This window comes from Babesia bovis, chromosome 3 (assembly GCF_000165395.2).
Source record: "Babesia bovis T2Bo chromosome 3, whole genome shotgun sequence".
NCBI classification, from domain to species: Eukaryota; Apicomplexa; class Aconoidasida; order Piroplasmida; family Babesiidae; genus Babesia; species Babesia bovis.
Genome location: NC_010575.1, coordinates 1,787,538 through 1,799,012, shown reverse-complemented (window position 1 = coordinate 1,799,012; position 11,475 = coordinate 1,787,538). Strand labels below are relative to the sequence as shown.

Genomic DNA, 11,475 nt, shown 5'->3' with positions numbered 1-11,475 from the left:
TATGATGCTCAATATCCCGGTAACCCTATCTCTGGTAATTAATATTTAAAAATGGAATATTAATTCCACAAAAACAATGTGGAAGACAGCATTACCCAGATTTTTTTCGGTAATGCGAAGGCATTATCCAGATGAAGTGCCGTAAGTGACGTCCAATCATGGTTAAGAGTTTATAGACTGGAGCTACTTAGGCAAAAAGCGCTGCTTGTTGAAAACTTTTCGCCGAAGCTTTTGGACACACAGAGTCATGTAATCGACATTTTTGCAAAATGTGTAAGCTTAATGGCCATATTAGTAGTAATGCTTACAGGGAATGCATATATCGCAAGATGACGTCCATATTATGAGGAATCGTTTTGGAATTCCCTGCGGGCGTGTGTTAATCCTTGTTGAAAGCTTAATGACGCCTAATTTTCATTTTGGAGAAACAGATAGTTCCAAGAACACTGATAGCAACGCATCTGGTGATGTTACAGATCAAAATGTATCGCATGAAAATGAGACAACAAAGGCTACATTTTTCACCAAATCTATACAAAAAACATTGTTGGACCAATTACCACCAGAAGCAAGAACATACATATGTGATGAACATGATGTTAAATGCTACGTCGAACAGTAGGTTAAACATAGCGTAGTTATATGCCACAGATGTGAAAGATATTTAACACTGTCGGAGGATTTACGAAAACTTGCTGAGCCAACAAACCTTCATCGCATAGTAACCGTAACCGGAATGAATAAGAGCTACGGTCGTTTAGAATTGGCGGAAGTCATAAAAAAACATACATCGGTATCAGTGGTACGTATATGCTATATAATCTCAAATGAGACAGAAACCTACTAATATTGTATTCCGCTTTAAAAGTAATGGAGAGCAGGACTCAACAGCATGGGTACTGTGCGACACAATACGTGACGCCAACAGGATAATCGCAGAATTGCAGGTATGATGCTCAGTGATTTTTGCTATTAGTCTACAGGAAGTAGCAATACCCAAAAGATATCAGTACGGTTCTTTGATGGGTGCTTCGTTCTTATACAGCGCACGATCTTCGCTATTTCTATCTCACCCCGAACTAGATTTCATAACTTCTAAATCAAAGTATCAGGTATGTAGTACCATTGAGCTGTAGTTGCTAGATGTGATAGATCTGTGTTAACTAATTTTCATGTGATTACATTGTTTCTTAAATCATGACGAACATAGGTATTCACTATAGGCTGGCAATCGGATATTGATGAAGCTGAATTGAGCCATTTGGCAAATAGTCTCAAGTTCTTTCCCAAATCAGTTAAGGTTATAAAACTACCATCAACAGATGGATCAAAACACGAAATAGGTGCGTTCTTTGAATGCGACCGAATGCGGAATACTAAGAAGCTGATGATGAGATTGCATATGCTAAAACGACGATGGAAGATCCCAGACCATAATGTGTTCTACGCATATCCCAAAACTGTATGTTTGCTACCTAATTGATTCTAATTGATAACTATTCAGGCCGATATCAGATGGGAATCTGATAACGGTGTGTACAAAGAAAATGAACACGACGATTTCTCGGATATCGATGAACCGGTTCATTATTAACACATTAAAAATACTATTAACTTAATATAAATTGAAATAATGAATCATGTATAACACTGGAATAGTGATGTGTAATAGTGTCTTATATGGACGAGCTTCTAATATAGTGATATACACCATATGAGGACCACTTTAATGAGTATGTATACATTTCAGTAGATACAATCATTCCAAGATGACTAAGTCAGGTTATAGTGACCATGGGTAGATGCTTCAGCCCATTCAGTGCCTTAGCTCAGGTGGCGCGAAGGAATTTTTCCATAGGTGCCGATACTGGTGGACCTAAAATACGTTCATTTGCTAAACCTCATGCTAGTAGATGGATCAAAAGATTAGAACGTATGCAACAGAAGAAGAAGTTCGCTTTGTCTAAATCAGCAGCACTTCAAATTCCAGAACATGAGACATTTTCAGAAAGCGACGTTGCTAATTTAAAAATAAAACCACAAGTTGCCATATGGAATAGTAGACGGTATGTTGCTGAATATAAATGGATGCTTATAAATATTTTTATCAATGGAATCATAGCTATTCTTATATAGACTGCCAAATCTGATGTTATAACAATAGCGAATCGGAATCCATATCCAAACAAATTGCTATATTATCTTCCGCTAGTTGACATCAAATTCCGTATTTAACTTTTCTACAGGTGTGGAGTACTGGCATATAAACTCGGTTGTATGTCTCTTTGGGATGACTGGGGAGAAAGACACATGGTTACCGTATGCCACGTTGATAGATGCGTAGTATTAGAAAAAAGAACTATAGCCGAGCATGGTTACGAAGCAGTGCAACTCGGCTTAGGTTATCGGAATATCAATCGTCAGTCAAAACAAAATATAGGACGATTCATTAAAGCAGGAGTAGGATCTAAAGACCATATTGCTGAATTTAAGTGCTCAAGTGATTGTTTATTACCAGTCGGGCATTATATGAGTGTAAGGCACTTTACACCTGGTCAGTGGGTATTTGTTTCAGGTTGGTCACAACCAAAGGGATTCCAAGGTGCAATGCGAAGGTGGCACTTTGGAGGGCAAAACGCTAGTCACGGAACAGAGTGTAAAGCGCATAGCGCTCCCGGGTCAATCGCTCAGGGGAAATCTGCACATATCGTCTGGAGAGGCACAAAAATGGGCGGCCATAAAGGCCCAGACCCAAGAGTTACCAACTGTAGAGTTTTTAGAATAGAGGCACATCGCAATCTTATATTCCTTAAAGGAACAGTACCGGGTGATGTGATGAGTGTTTTAAAAATACGAGACGCATTAGGAATATGTGTACGAAAAAACAGAGGGTTGCACATACATTATCCAACATTCGTCCCCAAATCAGGTCAAGCGTATCCAGTGACTCTACAGGAGCCACCTAAAGAACGTGATCCGTTCTTGTTCCCGGAAGATCCCATGTATGACCACCATCAATCGCAATAATCATATATAAAATGAGGCGGCTGGTTAGCATATACATTATTTTAACCTATACGCTTTGGATAACTTCGGTATGGTCGTTCACTAAGGTGAATGTTGAACATAATGACATAGTACTCAATAATTATAAACTTATGGCATCTCCCAAAATCACGTACAAAGGACCCGGAAGAAAAGTAGCAGATCGTATAAAGGAGCAGTTCTCAGTTAGTAGTGATTTTGAAGTCAGACAGGTGCGTAAAGCTCTGAAACGATACAAAAGAACGGAGGAAAGGCGCCTGATTAAAAAAAGGAGAAATATTGTTAGCTCTGAGCGAAATGCTGACGGGGCAGTGAAAAAATCACGTTCAACCCTTAAGGACCGTTCTTTTAAAGTTGTCTCAAAATACACCGTCAAGGAAAATGAATTCACTCATTTCCTTAGGCCACTGGAAAAATATACGGGGAAGAATCCACTAGGCAAAGCAACGATTAAACCTGTAAGAATGGGTATTCCTCTTGATACTGCAGCTAGTCTATACGAAGGGGCCTCACCAGTCGTACCCACTAAATCATCGCCATCGCAAATATCCACATTAGAGTTCATAGGAAGTTATATTCACACAGCAATATTACCATCCTTAGCGTTGCCGGAAATATGTCTTGTTGGGAGAAGCAATGTAGGGAAATCATCGTTTATCAACACCATGATGACCTACATGAAGACACGGAAGAAAAGCTGCGATATGGCATTCGTTTCAAAAACTCCGGGGTACACAAAGTGTATCAACATATTCAAAGCAGTTGATACAAAGGGGCGTGACGTACTTTCAATCGCTGATCTCCCAGGATACGGTTTTGTTAAGATAAAAAATCGAGAAACCGTACATGCAATGAATAGTGCACTCAGGGCATATTTGCAAAGACGCAATGAATTAAAGTTCATTATCTTTCTGATTGACGGTAGCCTCCAACCACAGTCTTCTGACATGGAAGTTCACGAAATGCTTAAGTCAATGGGTATACCATTTATCATAGTATGTACCAAAATGGACAAAGTAGCACAAACGCAAATTCCTGGCCAAATACTACTCTTTCGACAGGTGTACAAGATTGAAAGTCCATTACCCATTGCTTACTCAAAATACGGTGGAGCTGATTTAGGCGGTATCTGGGGAGCTATTTTCGATGCCTGTAGAGACAAATTCGATCTTGCCAATCTGTCAATTGCTGATTCCTATAAAAGTGTTAAAGGCGCTGATTTCGAACAGTATATCAAACGACAAAGCATGGTATCGACGAAAGATTTGAAAGAACTTATTTACAAGAATTTCGAATTGCTCCCAGACAGCTTGAAGAGTGCGAACATTGATAGTATGTCCAAAGATGAATTGCTTGATGTACTCCGTGTAGCAGCTGAAAGATCAGATTTTATTCGTTCGAAGCCTATTGATTTGTTGGAATACAAGAAAAAACAAACTAACAGGTGACATCTACCAGATGGGGAATTTAATGACCACCAAAACACTAATTTCTAAACAGCGTTAATATAAACATCATAATCACTTTAATAACGTTTAACTAAGCATTGTTGGTGTAATGAATATCAAAATAATCCGATGTGAATAAATTTTATTGTTTTGATATTTTATGGTTGTTCTGCTGCACTACATTTAAAAGTGCGATAGCAAATTCTAGTGATCGTAACAGCGGAAAATATCAATGCTGTGGATATTAGATGACATTATAAACATGACTATAAACATTATCGAAACAGGTTTGCAATTAGTAACATATTAAGCAGCTGTGAATATTACCACATATCAGCTAGTATTTTATTTTGTATGTTTTCGTAATTTCCGAAGTTAATCATTGTTCTGTTTCCGGATTTTCAAGCAGAACCTTGACATTAAAGGGTTTGAAAGGTTTGCCATCAGCCTTGTAAAACTTGTTTTGGAATTCAACCCACTGCAACCTCATAGCATGAAGGTAGCACTCGAGAGTGTCCATACCCAACATTACAGCAGCAGTGATGACAGCAAAGAGCGTTGAAGTGAAAAATAGTGAGATAGTAGTACCAACGACGCCAGATTCACCGCTTAGTGTACGTAAAACCGTTTGGTTAAAGAACACAGCAGATAGCTGTTGGTGAGACAACGATAACGCCCATAAACGGAGATAAGAGGCAGTGTTACTAATTATACCCAAACTGAACTCAATAGTCTCAATGAGCTGGTGAATGAATATATCTGTCATGCTGTGACCACCACTGTGATCCTCCGATATGGTACCATCATTGTGAATAGTTACCGCAAACTCTCCTTCATAACGAGTACTGTCTGTAGCTACACGTTTAAAGGGAGACGTTTCTACGGCATTTTCTTCCCTGTCAATAATTTCAGCGTTAGCAATTTCTGAGACATTGTTCTCCACATCGTCATAGCCACGATAAACCATTTCGTGATCCTTAGGATGGTCATCACCAATAACGATCCTTCTCCTCTGTTGGTACCACATATACAACGGCTTAGGTAAAAGCATCAAAGGAATGCAAAGCATCATCATGGAAACAAGGACCTTCTGAACATGACGCTGACCGGGGTACATAACATCGTGTTCCGCCAACTCCTTAAACAGACACATGTCAATCAGAGTAATAATGATTGAAGGCTTGGGGTAATCTGCAGTTACCGGGGTAAGCCACTTGTAAAAAATTAGGAATGTTATGTAACCAACAAAACAGCACATGAGAACTAATTGAGGAATGAACTCGAAGAAAAAGTCCAACGGCTGCCTGAAGTAAATAGCATTCATACCCTTTAGCAAAATACCCATCATCATCTGCAGAAAACCAACGATAATAGATAATTTCATCTTAAACGAGTGCAACATAGGTTGTTCATTGACGGCATGAATCCACGCAACATCCAAACCGAAAGAAACTGGGAAGGATTCTGTAGATTTTACCAATGTTTCAGTAACTTCACCTGCCGCAGCTGCTCCATGGGCTAAGGCAGCGCGCTCCCTTACCCAGCATGAACCGAAGAAGTTATTTGGTAACGAAAGGAAGTCATTATAAATAAAACCTGTATATGTCGCGAATATACCCATTAACAATATCATGTAACGTCCATTTAAGATCATAAGTGCCATTTCGTCATTATATTTCTTCCTGAGCTGTGGATAGCGGATTATCAAGAACAAGCCTGCTAAAATAACACACATGCCATGTCCAATATCACCAAACATTATACCAAACAGGAAAGGAAACGTAACGATTGTGAAAGGAGTAGGGTTCATTTCCTTATAACGAGGGACACCATAGGTATCCACGACGCCTTGGAATGCAGAGGTGAAAACATCATTTTTGTTATAAGTTGGTGGCATAGTGGCTGGGTCGTCGAAGTACCTCCTTTCCTTAAATTGGTGATCGATCAACAACAAAGCGCTTACACGACCCTCTGACTTTTCAGCTTGTAAGCATGTTCTGATGGTTTCCTCTTCTTCTTCAGGAAACCAACAGTCTGCCCTGAGAGTTATATCACTTCCCTCGAAGTGGTTGAGGATATAGTAGATATACTTTTCTTTACGGCAGAACAGAGACCACTCCTCTATCACGCTGTTTCCATCGGGCCTCGGGCATTCCAGTAAGCAGGCAATCTCTTCCCTGAAGTACCTTTTGAAGGCGTTCAGAGCCTTTTGCCTATCGCGTATAATTTCTTCCAACTCCTGTAGTCGCTGGTTGATGTGACTGTGTGATTTAGACCAGGCAAAGGTCTTCGCCTGGAAACCATTGCAAAGCTTTTGGAGTTTTTGGAAGGTGGAACTGCCGCTAGCCGATTGGCAATAAATGACAAAGACAATCTTTTCCTCGTTCCCGCGAATAGAGGCCTCTTCTTCAGTGATGAGTCCTCGTGATAAGATTGCCTCCTTGATTACTTGACTGTCCTGGAAAAAGGTGTACACGTTACCTCTCATAGCACGGAAAATAGCTCTTGAAAATGCGTCCTTGTCCTCAGCGCTTATGACACCCGCTATGTTAGAAAATGCCAGTGTCGAGCCGCTGGAGTCACTCTCAGGGCTAGGGCTAATGTTAACCATTTCAGTGTCCAGAACTTCGCCGTTTTCGTCGCTCTCTGACAACAATTGAGCGTTAGATTCTGCCGATTCATCCATACCTGATGACTTTTGTACACGCGTGTCCGTTGGTAGGAATCCCTGCTTTTTGCTAGCATTGAGCTGCTTCAATGCCACTAGCATCACACTGTATTCGTTCATGACTTCCTCTAGTTCCGTTTTCAGCATGAGATCATTTTGCTTGAACTTTTCAAACTGTTCATAAAGTTTTACTAGTGACTCTTCCACCTGATCCAGTCGGTAGACCTTGTCATAACGTAGAAAATCGTCAATCCTATCTTTGACAATCATGGTACCAGGCAACGAGGTAACCTCTTCAGTCAATACTCTTATCATGCGCTCCATATTAAGGATACGCTGTATATATTTCTTGTATGGCCTGTCCAGTCTTCGTTCGTTCATGTCGACAAACTGGATGTTGGTATTACGGCAAAGCAGGTCAATGCAATCCCTGGCCCTCTCTTGCGGAATGACCAAAGTCCCGTGGGACATGGTTACCGATCTGAATATACCCATCCTGACTCAGAATATGGATGTATTTGGGGAAGTATAATACCACTCACAGCTGTCGATAGAACTGTGCGTGCTTCCAATATCAGTATATAAAATACTGAAATTAAATCACATCCATATGATAATGCCTGAATATGTAGCGATGAATGATTAACGGAGCATTTGTCACACCGTGGTATGCAACTTCAAGGCTGAACCCGGCGCGTGCCTGAGATAAGATATCACCCTTGTGGTATGGCCTTGGATGTGACAAATATTCTATAATAATATATGGAACAAGATGATCTCATATAGATGAGCATCCGTTTTCATTTATACATCCACCACTGCTAATACAACCCATGTATAGTATTTGTTAGTCTAACGCAGATATGAGTATCATGCGAAACTAACTACTATAACAAATACATAGTTGGTTAATATGTTTTTATAATATAATTAAAAGTGTTTGCAAAGTGCTACGTTGTAGAAACGCGTGGGTCTCACCGTCGCGCGCCGACGTTGGTTGCTTACATGTGCACGATGTTCTATCACTATTAAGGATGTATGAATATGCATGGATAATATGTTATACATTTATTTGTCGACGAACGATAATTTTCTATGATTGATACGTTAGTTGTGGAAAAGGTAATTCATGCCATTTTTGGTGTTAACACGATAGACGGCGCATCGGTTCACAACTCAGCCAATGATTCGTCGATCATTAAAGGATGGTCGTAGGGTGTATCTTCGGTTTCAATGTGATCATCCACGGGTGTCCACACTGGATGTAGTGACACTGCTATGGATTCTATTGACTCCATAGCCTCTATGCGATCTTCCAGTTTGCCCTCGTCACCTGAAGGTTTACGTATGATTATTTACATGAACATACGGCAATATGCGATACCATCTAGAAGCCAGTTTCTGAAATCTTCTATGTCTTCGATTTTGCGTAGATTTTTCCGCAGCACCTCCTCGTATTCCACGCAGGTGGTATACTTGAAACATTCCGCAAGTATCCTGACCCACTTAGCAGTGCCTCTGGCTGATGTTAGCATTTGTGCAGCTACCCTATCTTTAAGTATACGAAGGAAGTTTTCCGATATGGCTGGGTGCTTGTCACTGATCCTAAACTTTTGTGACGTTAATTTGATCAGTTCGTCAAATCGTTGAATTAAATACTTATTAAGCTGTTTCTTGTCGTAGAGCTCCTCAAGTAAGGTGTTGAAGTCCTCTTTTTCGTACTGACATATTTGTTCATTCCCATTATCTCACTTACCAAGTAACTGTCAATAAGACGTACAATTATATTTTCTGCACGTGATTTTCGGAATTTTTCCACGAATGGAGCCATTTCCTCAGCGATATCCTGTAGCCTCGTTATGGCTACTTGGTCTCTGTCTTTTCGGTACACGCTGATAGCTTTTCCTAATACCTCCTCCAGCATATTCTCCTCAAATAAGTGTTCGTTGATAGGTTCCAGAGTTTTATCATTAATTTCAATTGGAGGTAATGGTTCTTCTTCCATTTTTACGTCGCGAGCGTCAACGAGTCCTTCCATTTTATTTGCTTCTTCCTCACTTAGACAGAGTATCTCGGCATTATCCTTATTCATCTCTCGTTCCATTAGCTTCAATGTTGAATGCTTACCCCGGCTTATTTCTATTTCTTCAATAAAAGTCCTCAGTTCAGCGATTTTAGCAATGAGGCCCCTATCCAATAGGTATTCACCGGTAGCTCTAGACGGGTTAGGTAGTGTGATTTCTTCTCCTGGAAGCGGTTCCCTAAAAACTGAGTCTGGAGATGCTATAGATTTACATCTAAAATTTCTAATATAAGATGCATAAGTCTCCGTATAATGCCGTTCAGTGGAATTCACCTCCATGGGAATGGGTGTATCATCTGAGCTGTTTAATTGTAATCCTATTAGATCTAATCTAGAATATCTAACCGGCAAGAACGAATCTATTCCTATATTCGGTGTCCACATAGTAGACGTTGATCTTGGTTTTGCCGTGTTCCACGGAGGATATCCATTTAGGTATGCCAAAGAGTATACGGAGTGGCGTACCATTATGTCTAATTAAGACATGGCGAACATAGGCATATTCATATCTTAAGGGTTCCATATGCCATCTATATGGTTGTCATTAACAACTTTTAGGGCTATTGGAACACATATGTAATATAGAAGGTCAATGCTATAGGCATCAGCGGCCTTGAATGCGTCAGACACATTACCATATAATTAGCCTAAATGTTACAAATTCATTTCGCATAGGTTTCACCTATACATAATACCAATGTGTGCATCTTTTATATTGGTTATATTGCAATAATCTAACTTAATACTTGTTTGGTGTGTTGCATTGACGCGTCTACCTTCGTCGTAGACTGAACGACGAGTTATTGCGCTTATATATATTGTTCAATATGGTAAACAAAAACATAAAACGGATAAACGTGAAGGTTGGAAAGCAAATTGCTATCGGCACTTATGCATTTCCACTTACTCCACTGGTATGTCATCACATCAATATGTGCGAAATTGAATTTCTATATAACGCATTATTATGGCATCTATAAAGTCCGTCGGTCGTTTGTGTGGAACTACGTTACTGCTATATGCGATCATTTTGTCCATTGTGGATACAACACTGGGTATTCGGCATTGATCTAATATGCATTCAGGAGAAGAAGCGTTATGGCTCTATGACCCATCGTTGGTCGTGCATACTTCGATCGCCAACGAATGAAAACATGACCCATTACATCAAGAAAGTCCAATTTGATCTGGATCCCTCCTTCAATAACCCAAAGCGTGGTATGTTGGCAATTTATCATTATGATGCTAAATAGTGGTTACATCAATGCCATATGAAGTAACAGAAGTTGGTTGGGGAGAGTTTTACATCGTAGTTAAGATCTTTTTCGTTGATGACTCGATAGAGCCGATTAAACTTCAACATTTTCTAGTGGTTAGTTGCTGCTATTCTTATATCTAGGCATATGTAGTTGAATGCTTCGGAGAACTCAACTGCTCCTTCAACAGTTGCAATTAATGAGACTTTTGACGAAATTGTATTTAACGAGCCTTCGTCATGGTTCTATAAACAGTTGATGTATAGCACAACAGATATATTGCCACCGCACAAATACCAGGAGCATTGTGAGTCTATATATCTATGTTTGACATTTGTGTGCAGTTTGCGACCATGCTGCGAAGGAAAAAGAAGCAATTTGCAGATATATATGCTGTCAATCCTACTTCCAAAATGAAACTTATCGGTTATTGGCTGAAGCATCAGAGATTTCACGCCAGGTAGGCTTAATTGGATGTGCCACCAAAATACGCAGATACAATACCTTCAAGAGAGGGCACAAGGAAATAAGAATCCTGCAATTCCATCTATGGATGATACCGGTGGCAACAGTATGTTTATTATTATCGGGTCCAAAATTTTTTAGAAACGCCGATCAACGTTAAAGGTGCTCAATGCGTTACACCTACAAACAAGTTTGGCACTGGTCAAATAAGTGCTGATCATTCAGAAGCTACATCTGCTGAACCTCTACATGAGAGATCACCACGGCAGTCACCTAGAAAGCAAGCTCCTGAACATGGGATGCTATTGAGTGCCGGCGCAGCATTAACGGCCAATGGTTCCATCGATGGCAATATGGACGATAAGAGTGACGATAAGGAGTTTGTCGACTGCGTAGAATCTATGTAATTCCTGTGCTAACGACAACTTCTAATCTGTGGTATCCTGATAGGGGACATTATTTTAGTATCGTATTAATAACTGGCGTGGGTTGTTTGAGGCAACTATATAA

At 40.0% G+C, this 11,475-nt stretch overlaps 6 protein-coding genes across 6 annotated transcripts; 4 read left to right on the top strand and 2 right to left on the bottom strand.

Annotated features, from left to right (window-relative positions):
- Positions 1 to 50: 50 nt before the first annotated feature.
- BBOV_III008330 (uncharacterized protein) lies at positions 51 to 1,613 on the top strand. The gene is made up of 8 exons (XM_001611911.2): positions 51 to 141; positions 177 to 273; positions 311 to 618; positions 652 to 802; positions 837 to 947; positions 984 to 1,112; positions 1,211 to 1,462; positions 1,505 to 1,613. The coding sequence occupies exons 1-8, from the start codon at positions 77 to 79 to the stop codon at positions 1,592 to 1,594; spliced, it is 1,203 nt and encodes a 400-aa protein (XP_001611961.1). The 5' UTR covers positions 51 to 76; the 3' UTR covers positions 1,595 to 1,613.
- Positions 1,614 to 1,771: 158 nt separating this feature from the next.
- BBOV_III008320 (putative large subunit ribosomal protein L3) lies at positions 1,772 to 3,069 on the top strand. Its single transcript, XM_001611910.2, has 2 exons — positions 1,772 to 2,066; positions 2,247 to 3,069. Exons 1-2 carry the CDS (start codon positions 1,795 to 1,797, stop codon positions 3,025 to 3,027), a joined length of 1,053 nt encoding a protein of 350 aa, XP_001611960.1. The 5' UTR covers positions 1,772 to 1,794; the 3' UTR covers positions 3,028 to 3,069.
- BBOV_III008310 (ribosome biogenesis GTP-binding family protein) lies at positions 3,024 to 4,516 on the top strand. The gene has a single exon (XM_001611909.2). It carries the CDS (start codon positions 3,039 to 3,041, stop codon positions 4,491 to 4,493), a length of 1,455 nt encoding a protein of 484 aa, XP_001611959.2. The 5' UTR covers positions 3,024 to 3,038; the 3' UTR covers positions 4,494 to 4,516.
- Positions 4,517 to 4,751: 235 nt separating this feature from the next.
- On the bottom strand, positions 4,752 to 8,073 carry BBOV_III008300 (V-type ATPase 116kDa subunit family protein). Its single transcript, XM_001611908.2, has one exon. The coding sequence runs from the start codon at positions 7,654 to 7,656 to the stop codon at positions 4,873 to 4,875; it is 2,784 nt and encodes a 927-aa protein (XP_001611958.1). The 5' UTR covers positions 7,657 to 8,073; the 3' UTR covers positions 4,752 to 4,872.
- A 229-nt stretch (positions 8,074 to 8,302) lies between these two features.
- On the bottom strand, positions 8,303 to 9,749 carry BBOV_III008290 (uncharacterized protein). Its single transcript, XM_001611907.2, has 3 exons — positions 8,918 to 9,749; positions 8,531 to 8,882; positions 8,303 to 8,494 (listed from the first exon to the last, which is right to left on the bottom strand). The coding sequence occupies exons 1-3, from the start codon at positions 9,710 to 9,712 to the stop codon at positions 8,331 to 8,333; spliced, it is 1,311 nt and encodes a 436-aa protein (XP_001611957.1). The 5' UTR covers positions 9,713 to 9,749; the 3' UTR covers positions 8,303 to 8,330.
- A 151-nt stretch (positions 9,750 to 9,900) lies between these two features.
- Positions 9,901 to 11,471, top strand: BBOV_III008280 (YEATS transcription stimulatory family protein). The gene is made up of 7 exons (XM_001611906.2): positions 9,901 to 10,158; positions 10,330 to 10,462; positions 10,498 to 10,616; positions 10,654 to 10,807; positions 10,845 to 10,960; positions 10,996 to 11,071; positions 11,107 to 11,471. The coding sequence occupies exons 1-7, from the start codon at positions 10,072 to 10,074 to the stop codon at positions 11,370 to 11,372; spliced, it is 951 nt and encodes a 316-aa protein (XP_001611956.2). The 5' UTR covers positions 9,901 to 10,071; the 3' UTR covers positions 11,373 to 11,471.
- The last annotated feature ends 4 nt before the right edge of the window (positions 11,472 to 11,475 follow it).

Bases quoted from the DNA above. Each gene is read 5' to 3' on its own strand.
- BBOV_III008310 (XM_001611909.2), top strand. From the start codon at position 3,039: ATGAGGCGGCTGGTTAGCATATACATTATTTTAACCTATACGCTTTGG.
- BBOV_III008300 (XM_001611908.2), bottom strand. From the start codon at position 7,656: ATGGGTATATTCAGATCGGTAACCATGTCCCACGGGACTTTGGTCATT.
- BBOV_III008280 (XM_001611906.2), top strand. From the start codon at position 10,072: ATGGTAAACAAAAACATAAAACGGATAAACGTGAAGGTTGGAAAGCAA. The intron at 10,463-10,497 runs GTATGTTGGCAA...GATGCTAAATAG, and splicing joins CTTCAATAACCCAAAGCGTG to TGGTTACATCAATGCCATAT. The intron at 10,961-10,995 runs GTAGGCTTAATT...CAAAATACGCAG, and splicing joins CATCAGAGATTTCACGCCAG to ATACAATACCTTCAAGAGAG.
- BBOV_III008320 (XM_001611910.2), top strand. From the start codon at position 1,795: ATGGGTAGATGCTTCAGCCCATTCAGTGCCTTAGCTCAGGTGGCGCGA. The intron at 2,067-2,246 runs GTATGTTGCTGA...ACTTTTCTACAG, and splicing joins GCCATATGGAATAGTAGACG to GTGTGGAGTACTGGCATATA.
- BBOV_III008290 (XM_001611907.2), bottom strand. From the start codon at position 9,712: ATGGTACGCCACTCCGTATACTCTTTGGCATACCTAAATGGATATCCT. The intron at 8,883-8,917 runs GTAAGTGAGATA...CAAATATGTCAG, and splicing joins GTCTTATTGACAGTTACTTG to TACGAAAAAGAGGACTTCAA. The intron at 8,495-8,530 runs GTATGTTCATGT...GTAAACCTTCAG, and splicing joins AGATGGTATCGCATATTGCC to GTGACGAGGGCAAACTGGAA.
- BBOV_III008330 (XM_001611911.2), top strand. From the start codon at position 77: ATGTGGAAGACAGCATTACCCAGATTTTTTTCGGTAATGCGAAGGCAT. The intron at 274-310 runs GTAAGCTTAATG...TAATGCTTACAG, and splicing joins TCGACATTTTTGCAAAATGT to GGAATGCATATATCGCAAGA. The intron at 1,113-1,210 runs GTATGTAGTACC...TGACGAACATAG, and splicing joins CTTCTAAATCAAAGTATCAG to GTATTCACTATAGGCTGGCA.